Below are 18,925 nucleotides of genomic sequence, written 5' to 3' on the forward strand. Positions count from 1 at the left end.
ATTTCTCTCCGCTCTCACCAACCCTGGTCTTCATGAAACTGACTTATAATAATAATAATAAAAAATTATTCACTCTGTGTCATCATTATTACTGTGAGGAGCTGAAGGTGCAGCAATCTGTTCCTGCATTCAGTATACATCCGGTCGAAATTAAAAGAGACTGAAACCAACATCTCTCTCTCTCTTTCTCTCTCTCTCTCTCTCTCTCTCTCTCTCTCTCTCTCTCTCACACACACACACTTTTATTAATTATTTATATTTTCAGCCATACTGTATCACTGAATAAAGGGTTGATCTGTTTACTACTGCAGGAGTAAAACTGAAATCATATGATGTGTCGGTAAAATTCTGAACGTATCACTGTACAAAATTATGACTGTTGCTCATGAAAGCTCAATTAGAGATCAATGTTTCCAGCTCCCAATAAAGACACAAGTGAACTGCATGTGTGGCTTCTAATCAGTGGACCACAAGCAAATGTTAAACCGTTTGATGCGGCTTGTGGCTGAAGGAGCTCCCAAAGTGTTTGCGCTGATTATTTAGCAGGTCGATGCATTGCATGACTAAATTAAAATGATTTATTACAAGGAGTTGAATCAAGAGCAGGAAATGTTCTGCTCGCCGTAAGCACCAGCTGGCAATGCTAAACAGATGCAGTTATTTCATTGAAGTCCATCAGCTACATGATTAAGTTCATGTCACTGATCAGCATTTCTGTAATCTTGGGGACACCTGGGTTTATTGGTGATGGTTAAATGGGTTAAAAGCTCTGGTGCTGCACACATTGATTCACTGCATCCTTAATCGGTGAAGTTTTCTGGAAAGTGCATGTAGAAACAGCAGGGTCTAAGTGCTGAAAATCAACGTATCGTCTGTTTGGGGTTAATCACGAATCATCATCCAAATCCAGAGCAAGAGCCAGTACACAAGCAGGCAGCATTATAAACAGATTATCTGTAGTCAAGAAGAGAACCAGGCATTAATGTGAAAGAAATTTGACAAAGATACAGAGTAACGTGAGGGTATAAATACACATAGTAATCAGGAAACTAAACAAGTAACAGGTGGAAACGCAAGGGTTGAATAAAGGTGACTATAAGAAAATCAACGTGTCGTCTGTTTGGGATCAGAGAGGGATTCGTAACATCAGTGACTGGTGAAAAGTATGCAGGGAAACACTGGCTGTACAACAGCAGGATTTATATCAGATAAATCATATTGAAACAGGGACATGTTGGAGTCTGCACAAGAATGTTTCCAGGTGATGTTCTTTGTCCCTGGCAGTTATCTGGTGTTCGCAGAGCCACAGGTGCATCCATTACCAGTGTTTATGTTCCTCCTTTGCCTTTCCCTCTGCCTCTCTGCTTTCTCTCTCACTCTTTTTATTCACTATTTGAGTGCACAATATACTCGGGCTCTTGTCACTGTACCTGAGCTCAGTGATAAAGTATAGACACACAAAACAGTAGGCTAGCTTGATAGTCTACAGCTGCAGACTGTTATGGCTGGGCTTTCTAGCTAAGTCAAGTGTGTTCATACAGCAGGTTAATTTCCTGTGATTAAAGAATTATTGTAATGGATATCACCCCATAATGCATACAAGTCATAGCACACTCACTATTCATGCATGTTCTGGATATTCTACTTTTTATAGCTTTCGACGTTAGAATATTCATTCAGTTATTGACTTCAGTGCTAAACAATGCCCCTAAAAAGTAACATAAGCCCATGAAGAATGGAAATCAATTGCGTAAATGGATCTTTAGTGACTGGGTGGCATGGTAGTGTAGTGGTTAGCACTGTTGCCTCACAGCAAGAAAGTTCTGGGTTCAAGTCCAGTGGCCGACAAGGGCCTTTCTGTGTGGGGTTTGTATGTTGTCTGTGTGGGTTTCATCTGGGTGCTCCGATTTCCCCCACAGTCCAAAGACATGCAGGTTAGGCTAATTGGTGGCTCTAAATTGATCATAGGTGTGAATGGTTGTTTGTCTGTATGTGTCAGCCCTGTGATGACCTGGGGACTTGTCCAGGGTGTACCCCGCCTCTCACCCATAGTCAGCTGAGATTGGCTCCAGCTTGCCTGTGACCCTGCACAGTGGCTACAGATAATGGATGGACTCAAGGATTCCTGAAAATAATAATAAAAATGCAACATGGTTAAGATGTAAATTGTGCATGTCATGAATCTATATGTCCAATCAACTGCCAGGTCAAAATACACACAGTCACTGATTTTTATTTTTTGAAATGCTTGATTTATAACTGTGTAGCTTTCCCTAGGTGTGGGTGGAGCACAGAGGACGGCAGGACAGAAATCAGGTTCAACAAATGGTTTTATTGTTCCACTTTTCAGGGGACACAATAGGTTTGACGCAGACACATGCACACACACACATCAGGTGTCTGGTTCGGGAGAGATCTCCTCTGCTCTCGCTCTCCCTCCCTAAATAGGGCGCAGTCCCTGGGAAGACACACAAACACAGGTTAATTGCTCTCAGGTGAAGTGAATCTGCCACTTACCTTCCCTGACTCCGCCCTCCTGTCACAGACCGGTGCTTGACCACGCCCCCGCTGCCACATACCCCCACCGCCCGACTCAGGCCGGGCAGCCGTCCGGCCCGCAGCCGACTCCCCCCCCCCTTGACGGGAGAGGAAGTCCGCCACGACCATCTGCGCCCCCGGCCTGTGGACCACCTTGAAATTAAAGGGTTGGAGCGCCAGATACCAACGGGTGATCCGCGCGTTGGCATCTTTCATGCGGTGGAGCCACTGGAGGGGCGCGTGGTCCGAACAGAGGGTGAAAGAGCGCCCCAGCAGGTAGTACCGGAGGGCGAGGACCGCCCATTTGATCGCCAGGCACTCCTTCTCAATCGTGCTGTAGCGCCCCTCACGCACTGACAGCTTCCGGCTGATGTATAGGACCGGGCGATCCTCCCCCTCCACCTGCTGGGACAAAACGGCCCCCAGCCCTCTGTCCAACGCATCCGTCTGTAACATAAAAGGGAGAGAGAAGTCAGGGGAGTGTAAAAGTGGCCCCCCACACAGTGCAGCCTTTACCTCAGAGAAAGCCCGCTGGCACTGCTCCGTCCACTGGACCGGATCTGGCGCCCCCTTTTTAGTGAGGTCAGTCAGTGGGCTGGTGACGTCCGAATAATTAGGTATAAACCTACGATAGTAGCCAGCCAGCCCCAGGAACTGTCTCACCCCCTTTTTGGTCTTGGGCCTCGGGCAGGCCGCAATCGCTGCTGTCTTATTAATTTGGGGACGCACCTGCCCGTTGCCCAAGTGGAAGCCCAGATACCGTACTTCCACCCGCCCAATCGCACACTTCTTTGGGTTGGCCGTGAGTCCCGCCCGTCTCAGCGACCTAAGGACGGCCCTTAGGTGTTGCAGGTGCCGCTGCCAGTCGTTACTATAAACGATAATGTCGTCCAGGTAGGCGGCCGCATAGGTGGCGTGGGGCCGGAGGACCCGGTCCATCAGCCGCTGAAACGTAGCGGGCGCCCCAAACAGCCCAAACGGAAGTGTGACGAACTGGTGTAAGCCGAACGGTGTGGAAAAGGCCGTTTTCTCCCGGGATAATGGAGTCAAGGGGATCTGCCAATATCCCTTCGTTAAATCCAGTGTCGAGTAAAAGCGAGCCGTGCCTAGTCGATCGAGCAGCTCATCAATACGAGGCATTGGGTACGCATCGAATTTAGACACCGCGTTGACTTTTCTATAGTCCACACAGAACCGGACCGAGCCGTCGGCCTTGGGAACCAAGACCACCGGGCTGCTCCAGTCGCTGTGGGACTCCTCGACGATGCCCATTTCGAGCATGGCCTGAAGTTCTTCCCGAACCACCTTATTTTGTGTTCGGGTAGTCTATAAGGGCGGCTACGCACTACCACCCCCGGGGGTGTCTCTATGTGGTGTTCTATGAGGTTAGTGCGACCGGGCAGGGGCGAGAACACATCCGAAAACTCGGCCTGCAACTGGGCGACCTCCGTGAGTTGGGTCGGGGAGAGGTGGTCTCCACAGGGGACCGGAGAGGTACGTGATGCCAAATTCCCTTTTTGAACCTCCGGCCCCAGCTCCGCCTTCTCCGGAACTACCGACACCAACGCCACGGGGACCTCCTCGTTCCAGAGTTTGAGCAGATTGAGGTGGTAAATCTGTAGCGCCCCACCCCTGTCTGTTCGCCTCACCTCATAGTCGACGTCCCCGACTCGCCGTGTGACCTCAAAGGGTCCTTGCCACTTGGCGATTAATTTGGAGCTCGACGTGGGCAAGAGTACGAGTACTTTATCTCCCGGTGTGAACTCTCTAAGGCGCGTACCCTTGTTGTACAGGCGGGCTTGCCGTTCCTGGGCCCGCCGCAAATTCTCCTGAGTTAGGTGGGTGAGCGTGTGGAGTTTTGCGCGCAGGTCCATAACGTACTGAATTTCATTCTTACTTTGTGAAGGTCCCTCCTCCCAATTTTCCCGCAGCACGTCCAGGATGCCGCGCGGCTTACGCCCATATAATAATTCGAACGGGGAGAACCCCGTGGAGGCTTGAGGGACCTCTCGCACTGAGAACAGCAAGGGTTCGAGCCACTTATCCCAATTACGTGCGTCCTCACTTACGAATTTTTTAATGATATTTTTGAGGGTGCGGTTGAACCGTTCTACTAAACCGTCCGTTTGTGGGTGATATACACTGGTGCGGATCGGCTTGATCCCCAATAACCCATACAGTTCGCGTAGTGTTCGTGACATAAACGTAGTGCCTTGATCAGTCAGAATCTCTTTCGGGATTCCAACTCGGGAGATGACGCGGAAGAGTGCCTCTGCAATACTGCGTGCTGAGATATTGCGCAGAGGCACTGCTTCCGGGTATCGCGTTGCATAGTCCACTAGAACTAATATAAAGCGGTACCCTCGTGCTGACCGATCTAATGGCCCGACGAGATCCATCCCAATTCTTTCAAACGGGGTCTCGATTAACGGTAGAGGGCGCAATGGCGCTTTTGGAATGGCCGCTGGATTTACTAACTGGCATTCGCGGCATGCCGTACACCACCTACGGACATCGCCGCGAATCCCCGGCCAATAGAATCGGGCCATTATTCGGGCTAGTGTTTTATCCTGCCCTAAGTGTCCAGCCATGGGATTAAAGTGAGCCGCCTGGAATACCAATTCCCGGCGGCTCTTTGGAATCAAAAGCTGCGTGACTCGCTCTTTAGTTTGAGTGTCCTGCGTCACTCGGTATAACCTATCCTTCATAATCGCGAAGTAGGGGAAGGACGGGGTGGCGTTCGGCGGGAGCGTTTGACCATCGATTACTCTCACTTGGTCAAACGCATGCCGCAGAGTCTCGTCTTGCGACTGCTCTAATGGGAAATCCGCGAGGGATTCCCCAATAGAGAGAGGAGGAGCCGGTGGCTCCTCACCCTGACGCGGAGATGACGTAGACGGCTCCGCGACAGCTGCTCCCGCCAAAATGACACCGGGACCTCCCCCTGTCAACTGGCAGGACCCACTCTCTACTAGGCGCGTCATTAAACCCCGAAATCCCGGCCAATCCGTCCCCAAAATTAACGAGTGGGTAAGGCGAGGATTAACCGCCGCCTTCACTATAAATTTTTCCCCTCTGAAAATAATATGGACCGACACCAAAGGGTAGCTGTGAACATCCCCGTGCACACACAAAACCTTCACCCCTTGTGCTCCCCCCAATGCCTCGTTTTGAACCAGGCTTTGGCGAATTGAGGTCTGATTACAACCAGAATCCACCAATGCCTGATATGTAGCCCCTTGGATACTCACCGGTATGCGATACGCTCCGGCCCGATCGAGGGCGGCCTCTGGCGCGTCGGGGATCCGAACCACCGCGCCCACTTCCATTGCTGTGCACTGCTGTTGAAGGTGGTCCGGTTCCCCGCAGCGCCAGCAAACCGGCCCGGGCTTCCCCTCTGCACCGGTGCTCTGGGGCTCACTCACCTGAGGTGGGGGAGAGACAGACACAGAAGGGAGAAACGGGAGGGCACCGCGGGTGCGGCGGGCCGGCAGGGGTGGTGCCGGCCCCCGCCTCCGCGGTGGGGGAATGGGGCGAGGACGGGACACAGAAGGAGGGGAGAGAGAGAGAGAAAGAGAAGAGGAGAGAAGAGATGTCGACATCTGCTGTCCTGCCGCCGAGACCGCCGCCAGATGATCCTCCGCCAGCTCGACTGCCTGATCCAGCGACGCCGGGCGGTGGCACTGGACCCACTCCGCGGCTCCTGCTGGTAAGCGGGCGATGAACTGTTCCAGTACCACCTGATCGACGATTCCCTCGGCGTCGCGATCTTCGGCCCTCAGCCACCGCCAGCAGGCGTCCCGGAGCTGCTGGCCGAACGCGAACGGGCTGCCGACTTCCTCCATCCGCAGCGCGCGGAAGCGCTGGCGCTGCTGCTCCGGCGTGCGCCCCACGCGCTGAAGGACAGCCCGGCGAAGGTCGGCGTAGGCCAGCCGGCGATCGGCGGGGAGCTGTAGTGCAGCCAGCTGCGCCTCTCCCGTCAGGAGGGGGAGGAGGCGCGCCACGCGCTGCTCCATCGGCCACCCCGAGGCTTCAGCGACCTGCTCGAATAACGTGAAGAAAGCCTCGGGGTCATCCTGCGGGCCCATCTTAGTTAAGGTGAGGGGAGACGGGCCCGCGGCCGGAGCGCTGGTGGGCCCCGCCGACGCGAGGAGACGCCGGAACGCCTTGCGATCTTCTTGCTGGGCCAGCACCAGGGCATCGAAGCGCCGCTCTTGTTCCTTTCGGAGTGTGACGAGCGCCTGGTGCTGGCTTTGCTGAGCCGTGGTGAGGGCGTGGACCAGGTTGGTGAACGGGGAGGATTCCATGGGGCTGCTGGGTTGGTGCTCCATTTCCCGGGTTTCAGCACCACTGTAGCTTTCCCTAGGTGTGGGTGGAGCACAGAGGACGGCAGGACAGAAATCAGGTTCAACAAATGGTTTTATTGTTCCACTTTTCAGGGGACACAATAGGTTTGACGCAGACACACGCACACACACACATCAGGTGTCTGGTTCGGGAGAGATCTCCTCTGCTCTCGCTCTCCCTCCCTAAATAGGGCGCGGTCCCTGGGAAGACACACAAACACAGGTTAATTGCTCTCAGGTGAAGTGAATCTGCCACTTACCTTCCCTGACTCCGCCCTCCTGTCACAGACCGGTGCTTGACCACGCCCCCGCTGCCACAAACTGATATTACTATCCATCCACCCATCCATTATCTGTAGCTGCTTATCCTGTTCTACAGGGTTACAGGCAAGCTGGAGCCTATCCCAGCTGACTATGGGCGAGAGGTGGGGTACACCCTGGACAAGTCTAGGTGGACAAGGTTATAGCAGGGCTGACACAGAGACACACAACCATTCACACTCATGGTCAATTTAGAGCCACCAATTAGCCTAACATGCATGTCTTTGGACTGTGGGGGAAACCGGAGCACCCGGAGGAAACCCACACAGAGATGGGGAGAGCATACAAACTCCACACAGAAAGGCCCTCGCTGGCCTCAAACCCAGGACCTTCTTGCTGTGAGGCGACAGTGCTAACCACTACACCATCGTGCTGTCGATATTACTATCCATCCATCCATTATCTGTCGCCGCTTATCCTGTCCTACAGGGTCGCAGGCAAGCTGGTGCCTATCCCAGCTGACTATGGGCGAGAGGCGGGGTACACCCTGGACAAGTTGCCACGTCATCACAGGGCCGATGCATAGACACAGACAACCATTCACACTCACATTCACACCTACAGTCAATATAGAGCCACCAATTTGCCTAACGTGCATGCCTTTGGACTGTGGGGGAAACCGGAGCACCCAGAGGAAACCCACGCGGACACGGGGAGAGCATGCAAACTCCACACAGAAAGGCCCCTGTCGGCTGCTGGGCTCGAACCCAGGACCTTCTTGCTCTGAGGCGACAGCGCTAACCACTACACCACCGTGTCGCCGATATTACTATCCAGCTCTCTTAATATCAGTGAGTGTCCTTCACAAATAATTACTATAGGAATTTTCTCTACAGCCTCATTTCCTATTATACTAATATTTGTCCTGCCTGGATAAAAGGAGTTTAATACCTCGATCTACATGGTTGGTAAAGAAGGCAACTTGACTTGCTTGAAATCCTTGAAGACGTTTCACCTCTCATCCGAAAGGCTTCTTCAGTTCTGTCTGACTAGTGGGGAGTTCCAGGTATTTATCCTCTAGTGAACCAAAAGCAACCCTAAGGAGCGTCAGTGAGATCACATGGGTCGTTGAGTCATCCTGTAAGTGTAGGTTCCTGGAGGCCGGATGTGAACGGTGTTAGCAGCCTAGAGAGTCGTTAGGGTGATCTGTGGGTTGTTGGCTCTTTCTGCCATCATATGAGTCATTGAAGTCAGCTGAGTCTCGATGTGGATGTATGTTCAGTTTTCTGGGAAGTGTGCCAAGGACTGCATTGCATGGGGATAGATTAGGGATAAAATTAGCTCATGTTTTAAGTTGTTCAAATTCTGTAAAGCTGCTTTGCGACAATGTTTATTGTTAAAAGCACTATACAAATGAACTTGACTTGACTTGTAGGTGGATGATAAGTGATGTCTCAGACCACCTCCTCTGTTCAGTGATGTTTGGAACAATCATCGATGTCAGTCTCTCTGTTTTGTAGTCATGAAATCTTCTTTGAGTGGTTGGACATGACATGACTGGATTGCACCTAAAGACATTAATAAGAACTTTGTTGTTTAAAGAAAGTGTCAGAGTAAATTCGACTGCTTGTTGTACGAAATGCTGTACATTAGAGAAAGACAATCAACTCTCACCAAGCACTTGGAGTCCTTACATGCCAAACTTTGGAACAACCATCACTGAACAGAGGAGGTGGTCTGAGACACCACTTATCAGACACCTACAATGCAGTCCTTGGCACACTTCCCAGAAAACTGAACACACATCCACACCAAGACTCAGCTGACTTCAATGACTCACATGATGGCAAAGACAGCCAAAGGCACAGATCACCCTAACAACTCTCTAGGCTGTTAACACCATTCACACCTGGCCCCCAGGGACCTACACCTATAGAATGACTCAACAACCTAGGTGACCTCAATGACTCTCCTTAGGGTTGTTTTTGATCCACTAGAGGATAAATACCTGGAACTCCCCACTAGTCAGACAGAACTGAAGAAGCCTTTCAGATGAGAGGTGAAACATCTTCAAGAATTTCAAGCAAGTCCAGTTGCCTTCTTTACCAACCATGGTTTACTATGACCTGGATGACCGAGAATCTTCACAAACATACCTCAGTCTATGAGGCAGAGGAAGTTTTGGGGTTTGTGATGAGGGTCAGCAAAATCAATACTTTACTTATTCAGAGGCATAAAATACAAAAGTGCAGCTTTCATATTGTCATATCTCAAACCAAGTGAAACGACTCGTCTTTGCCTGAGTGAATCGAGCCAGAGTTCTCTGTTTCACTCTTTCACTTCAGTTTAAATTGCCATAGCTGTCTGCTTTACAGTCTCCTCAAACCAGACATTATATGCAGTGCTTGGAACTGTACCGCCAGAGGCCAAGGCTTAGATGTAAATGCAAAGGCTTTTTATTTGGGTTTTTTGAAGAATTCTTGATTCCATTGCAGGGATACAGATTTACTCTGACACTTTCTTAAGACAACAAAGTTCTTATTAATGTATTTAGGTGTAATGCCGTCATGTCATGTCCAACCACACAAGGAAGATTTCACAACTACTAAACAGAGAGACTGACATCGATGAACATGTGTTGAATCTTTCTTTGTATAAATTACCTTCTTTCAGAAACTGGCCGAGGTCTTCAATTTTCCATTCCTGAACCAGTCTCTTCCATCGACATCAAGGCCAGCTTTGAAAAGGCTTACTGGAAACTTGAGCCTAAACTGATCAGTTACGATTCTAAAGAACCGCCTGTTGCTACTTTAAAATCTATAGTGCTTAACTATATCCAACATAAGGGTCCTAAACCACCTAAGTCCCTTATCAAAGCCATAAACCAAGTGAAAAAGCATGACATCATCATTACTAAGCCTGATAAAAGATTTGGAGTAGTAGTTTTAGACAAGTCTGAATACTTGCATTTGTTGATGAGTGCCTCTGTGGGCGACACCGTGAAGTTCAGAGTTGTCAGCCTTGAGAGACCTCAGACCAGAGGCAAACCACCTAAATATTTCCATCCTTTCCATGTTAGAGAAAGAAAAGAGTCTTGAGTCCATCGTGTGTAAAATTCTACCCAAACCGATTGCAGATTCTGTTTGTGTTAAAGGTTCTAGGCTTGCACATCTTTACAGCCTGCCAAAAATCCACATGGAGACCCTGGCTCTGCATCCAATATTATCAGCTACATCTACTTACAGTATAATTTTGCCTTGGCTATGTGGCTTGAAGAGAGGTTAAAACCATTGTCCTACAATCAATACACAATGAATTATATTTTTAAACTTGTAGAGGAGATCCGTACTCTAACAATCAATATTGGTGATGTACTAGTTTTGTATGACGTTGCTTAATTGTTCGCCAACATCTCGCTGGATGAAACTATAGAGATTCTTGTAAACAAAGCATTTGAAAGAAACTGGTTCAATGACATGTATTGCCTACAATTAAGCAGATCGGACCTCATCAGTCTTCTTAGTATAGCAACCAAACATCAACTGTTTCAGTTTAACGGAACACTATATGAACAGATTGATGGCGTCGCTATGGGTTCCCCACTGAGGCCTCTGCTAGTCAACATGCTTATGTGCTCAGTTGAGAATACTCCTTAACAAGAAGGTCAAATGCCAGGATAGTATCGGAGGTATGCTGATGACACATAATAATGCCTAATAAAGTGGAAGCCTCGAAATTTCTGGCTGACCTAAATCATTGCCATGCCTCTTTAAAGTTTACCATGGAAACTGAGAAAGATGGCATGTTTCCCTTTCTGGGCTTACAACTCCTCAGTAAGTCCTGTCATATCGAAACTAAAGTATACGTCAAGCCAACAAACACCGGCCTCCTCCTACACTACGAAAGTCAAGTGGATGACCGCTATAAACAAGGCTTATTTAAAACAATGCTGGACAAAACCTATCAACTATCATCTTTATCGTCCTATTTTAATGGTGAATGTGATTGTTTAAGGAAAGTGTTCCTACACCTGAAGTACCCACAAGTCTTAAATGACAATAACATCAAAGGATTTGTCAATTCTAAGCTTTGTAAACCTCCTGGTACACCAGAAGTTAAAGAAGCAGACAACATCAGAATCACCGTACCATTCAAGGACCAATGTTCAGCTAATGTTGTCAGAAGGACTTGGGTAACAAGATAAGTATTAGATTTCAACCGGTATTTGTGAGCCAAAAACTAAACGATGCACTGAAACTGCGAAAGGAAAAACCACCGATTATAAATCAACAGGTGGTGTATAGGTTCAAATGTGACTCTTGTGATGAGAGTTATATTGGTTATACCTGTAGACACTGACATGAGCGTGTCAAAGAGCACAAAGGCGTGTCTTCAAGCATTGGTAAACACTATAGGACAACATACAGGATTGCACCTAAAAACATTCATAAGAACTTTGTTGTCTTAAGAAAGTGTCAGAGTAAATTCGACTGTTTGTTGTACGAAATGCTATACATTAGAGAAGGAAGACCGACTCTCACCGGACCCTCGGACTCCTTACAGGCCAAACTTTTTGTTTAGCATTATGCTAATCTATTTTGTATGTTTTGACATTGACTTAGCTTACGAACACTTGCTTGATAATGGTGTCCGAGCGGCCCTGATACATCACGCTCTTTTCCTTAATTTTTTGTATATTTTGTTGTTCTTTATCTCACTTCTGAACGATGCAGCCATTATCCACTGAACCTGGCGGTAGATACTGGAGGATATACAGTTAAGAGAAATGCAGTTTTTTTCCCCCTCAGTGTTTTCCTTCAATAGTCTGTAGTTGTTCAAAAGAACAAAAGAAATATTCTTTCATTTATTGACCTATTGCTTCATACAGCTCACACCGACTGCACTCTGTGCACAGAGGACTGAGAGAGTGTCTCAGCTTTATACTAGACTTCGATAGTGTGTCTACTATTTTATTTCTGGAATGTAACCCAGAACTGTACTAAATCTAATAAAATAGTACCTCGTGGCTATCGCTGCCAACTGTAAATAAGGTTTTCTTGATTTGGGAAAGGCATCGCTGTTGTTTTGAAATGTATCTAACTTGTTTACTCGAGTAATTACACAGAAGATTGAAATCTTACCAGAAAGTTCCACAGGGCCTCAGGTTCAGGAACTGAGGAACGTTTGGCATGTGGTGGTGTTTTAATTTGTGAGTGAAAGTAGACTTTTTTCTGCAGCCCCTATATTTTTTATGTTGATTTTTTTTCATGTTGGTTCACAACATTCCCCTTAAATCTGTATCTTAACCTTGTGACTTTTGTGTGATTCTCTTTCCATTTTCCTCTTCTCGCTCGGATTCTGCGTCTTCATTAAGCATGTCCAACATGCAGTGATTTTCTCAGCCTCGTGCAAGGAATAATGGATCTGCAGGAGCTTTTGACTAAAATGACATTGAAGGTGAGACTCCATCCCCTTACACATCTCACTCTCTCTCTCTTTCTAAAATGAACATTATGATGTATCAATAGAACCATTATTTCTAGGTATGGCTAATCACTTTACATCTGCTACAAGATTAAAAAATAAAATTCGAAGAATGAGAGAAATTAGCTTTTTTTTAAAAAAAAATAAGAATATCATAGAATATATGATATTCTAACTAATACCTTCACTCTGCAGCTGTAGTGTTATGTAGCATATTGTCATCTTTGCAAATAAGAATCAGTGACCAGACACTTTAAACCCACTAACATTTTTTTAGATATAATTTTAAAAATATAATATTATTTACAAAAAAAATCTTCTGCTTCTCATCGTGCATTTTTGTTCTTGGCCGTACACTCGATAATTTCTTCCACTCTTCCCTCACAGAGTCACAGAAGGTGATATTGAGAGTCATGCGCTTGTGTCGAGTGTCTCAGTGTCCTTTTTCTGATTCCTCTCAGCAGGAAGCGTCTCTCTCACCTGGCTGTTGAAAATGCATCAGCCCATGAAAACTGTCCTGAAATGAGCCACATTATCCAGTGCCATGCTCCATTTTAATCAACTGAGGCATTGTTCCTTTCTGCTTTGTAGGTCGTTACATGCCTAGAATGCAAACACTCACTGGCTTTTGGCTGAACGAGACAACATTGGGCTAAACAATGTCCCGCTGTGTGTAAATTTGCAGTGTTTAAGGTTAGGAAAGAATGGAGCAGTAGTCCTCCAAATGCCTGTTGGGCTCCATACTGGCATTTTCTGATCCCAGGCTTTAATATTTTAGATGGTGGGTGTTTGATGACACAGGTTTTGCATAACATGTCAACAGAATATTGGAGAGAAAGTAACCTTGGTCACTAAAAGGATATCAGTTCACAATGGTAGCTTTGGGATTGGTAGTAGATTGATCACTATAAAAATGGCACTGCTACCCCTGTAGTATTTTAACCTGCAAAAACACAGCTGCATTTTTTTTTCAAAATTGCCAGAAAAAATCTAGAAAATAACCCAGACTGTAATTGGGAGTGTAAGTGCTGTGTACGTGGCATTAATGTAGCAGGCATTTGCATAATGCGTGCATTGGCTCTGAAAGGTTATTATCACCCCAACTATTGTGGTCTCGTTGAATGTTTGTCCCGTTAGTGCTACGTACATCAGTTATCATTACTGAATTTTTCAGGATCATGGAAGCAGTTAAAGCTAAAATCCCTTAAAAGTGGACATACAGCTCTGAATACAGGAATATTATAGCATAAAAATGACTATATTACAGTCACATTAATACCAAAAGCTAACATGTCTGTGTATACTTTTTGACTGTGGGAGTTGCAGCGGGTTTGGACGGGCAGCACGGAGGTGCAGTGGTTAGCACTGTAGCCTCACAGCAAGAAGGTTCTAGGTTTGAGCCCATTGGCCAACAGGGGCCTTTGTGTATGGAGTTTGCATGTTCTCCCTGTGTCCTCCGGGTGCTCTGTTTTCCCTCACATTCCAAAGACATGCAGGTTAGGTGAAATACCCAGCCAGTGGGATTGTACAAGTCAGTGCATGCTTAGTGCCAGTCCCAAACCCGGATAGATTGGGGAGGGTTGTGTCAGGAAGGGCAAAAAACCTATGCCAAATCAAATATGCAGAACAGATCTGCTGTGGTGACCCTTAACGGGAGCAGTTGGAAGGAGTAGTCATAGCAGGTTTGGAACTGAGGGTGCAGTTTGGAATCTGGGAATCTATAATGGAATGAAAAAAGTAATGAAAATCAATTAAACTTGATAGAATATATAAGAATACCAAACTTACCAGCTCTACCAATTCACATAGCAGTCTACTGCCTTCCACTTTTAGTTCTAAAAAATACTACATTACAAAATAATCAGTGAACACTGTTGGATTCACTCTTCTGATCTTGCTTCAGCTGTTTTCGGCACAGGGCATGCTACATAGCGTCAAACTGTCATTAAATGAAGCCCAGAGCCCATGGAACGGCACAATAATGATGTTGAATCTAAACTGTATCACTCTATCACATCATTCCATTGGTTCTCGTTATGGTTCTAGCAAATCATCAGTAAGCAATGAAAAATACTAAAACAAATCATGCCAGTATTTTTAAAAAACAAACACACTCTGGTCATCTTAAACATTGAAAATGCTGAAGAAAAAAGATTCTCTATGACAAGTTCAAGGCGAATTGGTCGTCAGATCATCCAGCATTAAAGTATTAAGACGAGGCGAGAAGCAGCATTTTGTGAAGTACGTCAGTCCGATTTCCCAATCAAATTTCATCAAATTTGGCAATCAGACTGCAGGAGAATGCACCATTTTACACCATTTTGTTTTTTGGAAAATTTCCAGGGGGTCATGCCCCTGGACTCACCCCCAAGAAGGGTGCGACTGCACCACACAAACTTTTCATTCTCTTGGGGTTGACTAGTATGGAATAAACTGCACTCATGTACTGTATGTGAGTTAAATGACATTCTCTTATTTAAGAACTTTCTTTCTGAACTCTACTTCATCATGAATGAAGATAATTACTATAATTATAGCTGTGACTATGCTTACTACGACTTTAGTCACTTACAAAGAGACAGCAGTTTTAAGTTGGACAGTGTGTTGACCTGTGTGATTGTCAGCATAGTGGGAATAATAGTGCAATGGAAAGTCATGGTCTTTATTTATCTTTTTTTTTGTATTTTGCCAAATATCATTTGAACTTTTCTTACAAGAAATGTCTGTAAAATATCTTAACAATAATATATTCATTGATGGAGAAGGATGTATAGACATATAGTTGCACAATATAAGCATCTGTACAAATATATTATTATACTTTATAAGGTTGGTACAGATTCTCTGTTATGTGACTGTCCAGCTAGATTTAACAAGAAATCAGAGCTCTCTTTTTACAGACTGCTGAAAGATAAAGAAAAGAGAAGCAAATACAGGTAGTACAAATGTTCATAAAAGTTTATTCAGAAAACTTTATTAATTTGTTATTAACTTTTTCCATGTTGAATAAAAGGAACAGGCTAATATATTTTAATTTTGGGCTTTTGCTCGCATGTGACATAAACCATACTGTGCTGCATCAGTGATGACTGGAAGCTCAAACAATCCTCAGAAACCGATGATATGGGCTGCTTGTTTTTTTTTTTTTACACTATTATACAAGTTCCTTTTTCAAATAAACACACAATTGCAAAGTTATTGGTCATAGACAACACTTTAACTGTTCAGTTTCAAATTGTAATAAGAATGTGAAAAAAAAACGTCACGTGGCTGTAGCTCTAATGATGCCTTCATCTGAAACTACTACATACTAAATTAAACTAAAACCAGTTTCACTGGAAGTACATAAGGCTTGTTCTGACGCTCCAGTCTCTGTATGACAGATGTGTCTTTATGTCTCCAGCTAATCGTTTGTTAGAAGACTGATATTCAGCATTGTACAGTATATCATACCTTTATATCTCAACACACCGAGAGCTCTGATATTGCGTCGAGGTGACGAATAACTTTGAGTCCTGTGGAGGTGAGAAGTGCCCTAAAGGGCAGCCCAGAGAATATTTCTTCCTGTTCGACCTTTCCAGTGATCAGTAGAAAACACTTTGAAACAGTATGTCATGCTTTTAGGCTGCAGGTAGCACAGGAGCTTGAAAGGATTAATCCACTCACAGTCCAAACCTGAACACGCATTTCCTTGCTGAGACAATTTGGAGGCCAGCAATGAAAAAAAAAAAAAAAAGCCAAAACATAATGATGTCACTCGAATGGGGGCGTCTCCATCCACCTACCTTCAGATTTGTGTGCAAGAATGTTTGAGTAGAAAGGCATGAACTGCAGAAGGTTTATAATATGCGTCTTTATAATATATTAGCTAATGTAAGCATGGGTATGGATGTGCAGACCTGAGAAAAATGAGCAGTTTACCTGCTTGTGAATCTGAGATGAAATGTGTGAGGTGTTTGATCATCTCAGTGCCAGGCCTTAATCACATTGTCATCTATTTTGGTGCAGAAAATAAACGAGAGGAATAGCAATCAGTGTTTTCAAATGAAATGCTAAGGAGTGTTTGTCCTTTGTCTCTTCCCTCTTGCTGCGTGTGTGTGTGTGTGTGTGTGTGTGTGTGTGTGTGTGTGTGTGTGTGTGTGTGTGTGTTGCAGTTGAACTATGCTGAATCCAGGCTGAGTCAGTTGGAAAGTTGTCACTGTGAAAGGACGTGCAGTGTGAACGATGTGGTGTATCGGGATAAAGAACTCTGGACTGAAGCAGAAAACTGCAGAACCTGTGCTTGCATGGTAAGATGAAATAATAATAATAAAGTGTAAGGTTTCTGGTCATATGTTCCTGTAGGGCATCTACAATCATTCTAATTGCATCGCATGAAATAAGCGATCCGTGTATAAATCATGGAGATGGGAGTGTCTTCACAATGTGTGCCTGATCCTCACAATACAATGCACACCTCATATGTTTAATTCAAACAGCTTGTTTTGACCTTTATTATCAGCTTATTGTAACATCACATGCCTGTAACAAGCCTGTGTGAGGAACTCAATAACATACCCGACCCCCTGAGAAACGTCACTTTTTTTTTTTTAACACTCCATCATGTGTTTTAAACTCGACAGGACACGACATCAGACCGTGCTTCCTGGGGTATCTCCATACTGACAAAAAAAAATGACACTGGGATAACAAATCTCACCCTCTCTTCATCCTCAGGCTTTTGGTTCATGAGATAATATTCATGCTGCATAATGAAACTCTGGGACTCGATACCATCGTAGAGAGTAGGTGTAGCTACGGGGCCCAACAGCGCGAGTTCCACTGACTCACACATCGGCACTGAAAGAGAGAGGGGGTGGCTGAGTGGAGTTTTTCTCTCCGGCGCAAGAGCTCTTTGTAGGGGTGACTGGGTGGTGGGGCTGGATCAGACGCAGCAGCGAGTGACCTTTTGGCTTCTGTCAGGGTGCAGGCACTTATGGATGCAAACGCAGTGGAGAGTGGGTTCGTTGCAAACTGGAAACGAAATCCAAATCGGCAAACAGAAAACATAGTTATGGGTCGGTCAATGTGCAAATGCTGTTTCAGAGATCAGGCAGGAAAACAGAGTCAAAGTAACAACAGGAAACTAAGGTCAGAAATGGTAAATAAGGCATGAGGACACAGAACAATACTTCGCAACTATCATGAGTGTTTGCTGAGCTTCTACAGAGCGGTGATTACTGAGGGAATGGGAAACAGGTGCACTTCCTCATATTCAGGAGATGAGGGGCGCTGTGGCACTTGGGAAATGTTTGGAGGCTGCTCTGGACTCAGGTTTTTGGTGGTTACTGTAGCTTCACAACTAAGAGACAGAGTAATCAAGGACTAAATTGTGAAACACACCAATGACAGGACAGAGGTGGAGACAAGAGCCCGAATAAAATGCATTACTGTATGTTCAGACGTAATTACATGACAAACTAAAGCACATGACATGAACAATAAATGTATTGCTTGTCATACACTGAATTGAAACTGTTGACTACAAGCTTATTGACTGAATTAAAACAGTTCTTGGTTGTGAACTTGAACCCTATTCAAAATACATGATAAATTTGACTTCTATGACTGTGGAAGTTACACAGAATATAATGTAATTATACATTATTTTCTCATGGACCATCTTCGCTTATAAATTTAGATCTAATATCTTATTTTGGTTTGTATATACAGTACTGCATGAGTTTTGTCTTTAGTGCATTATTGAATTATATGCTTATGTAAAAAAAACCAGTATAATAGTGATAGTTGTATACTGTACATGACTCCACACAATCTTCTCATATGTTCCACGTTTCAGAATGGTGCTGTTGAGTGTCGGAGAATATTTTGCCCCCCTGTGAACTGTTCAGAGGATTCGTTACCTGTTCATGTGGATGGAACGTGCTGTAAGAAATGCAGATGTAAGTGGAACTGGAGGTTTTTTCCCCGAACACATGAAAAAAAGGGATGAGATTTGCCTGAAACCCTCACTTATTAATAACTCAGATGACCCTGATCAAATCAAATGTTTTGTCCATGACTGTAGAAGTGATTTGCAGAAAACAATGACTGTACGTTATAAGAACATGTTAATTAATAAAGGCATCAGTTGATATATTGGATTCATTTTTAATTATTGATGTAATAAACATCAGCTGATGCAGGTGTTAATTGATTATTTATAGGCATGTAATGATTCACCCAATTCACAATTTGATTCTATTCATGATATTTTGGGGTGAAAGAAAACACAAAGAAAATTTTATTGCCAACAA

General features: G+C 45.2%; 1 protein-coding gene across 1 annotated transcript in view; it reads left to right on the forward strand.

Moving 5' to 3' along the window:
• The window catches only part of LOC132899744 (protein kinase C-binding protein NELL1-like), a 528,774-nt gene that overhangs the window by 242,743 nt on the left and 267,106 nt on the right, over positions 1–18,925 (forward strand). The window contains exons 7-9 of the mRNA XM_060941854.1: positions 12,520–12,602; positions 16,784–16,918; positions 18,469–18,571. Coding sequence (XP_060797837.1) covers positions 12,520–12,602; positions 16,784–16,918; positions 18,469–18,571 — 321 coding nt within the window. The remainder of the gene's footprint in view (positions 1–12,519; positions 12,603–16,783; positions 16,919–18,468; positions 18,572–18,925) is intronic.

The sequence above is a fragment of the Neoarius graeffei genome, chromosome 15 (genome assembly GCF_027579695.1).
Source record: "Neoarius graeffei isolate fNeoGra1 chromosome 15, fNeoGra1.pri, whole genome shotgun sequence".
Taxonomy (NCBI): domain Eukaryota; kingdom Metazoa; phylum Chordata; class Actinopteri; order Siluriformes; family Ariidae; genus Neoarius; species Neoarius graeffei.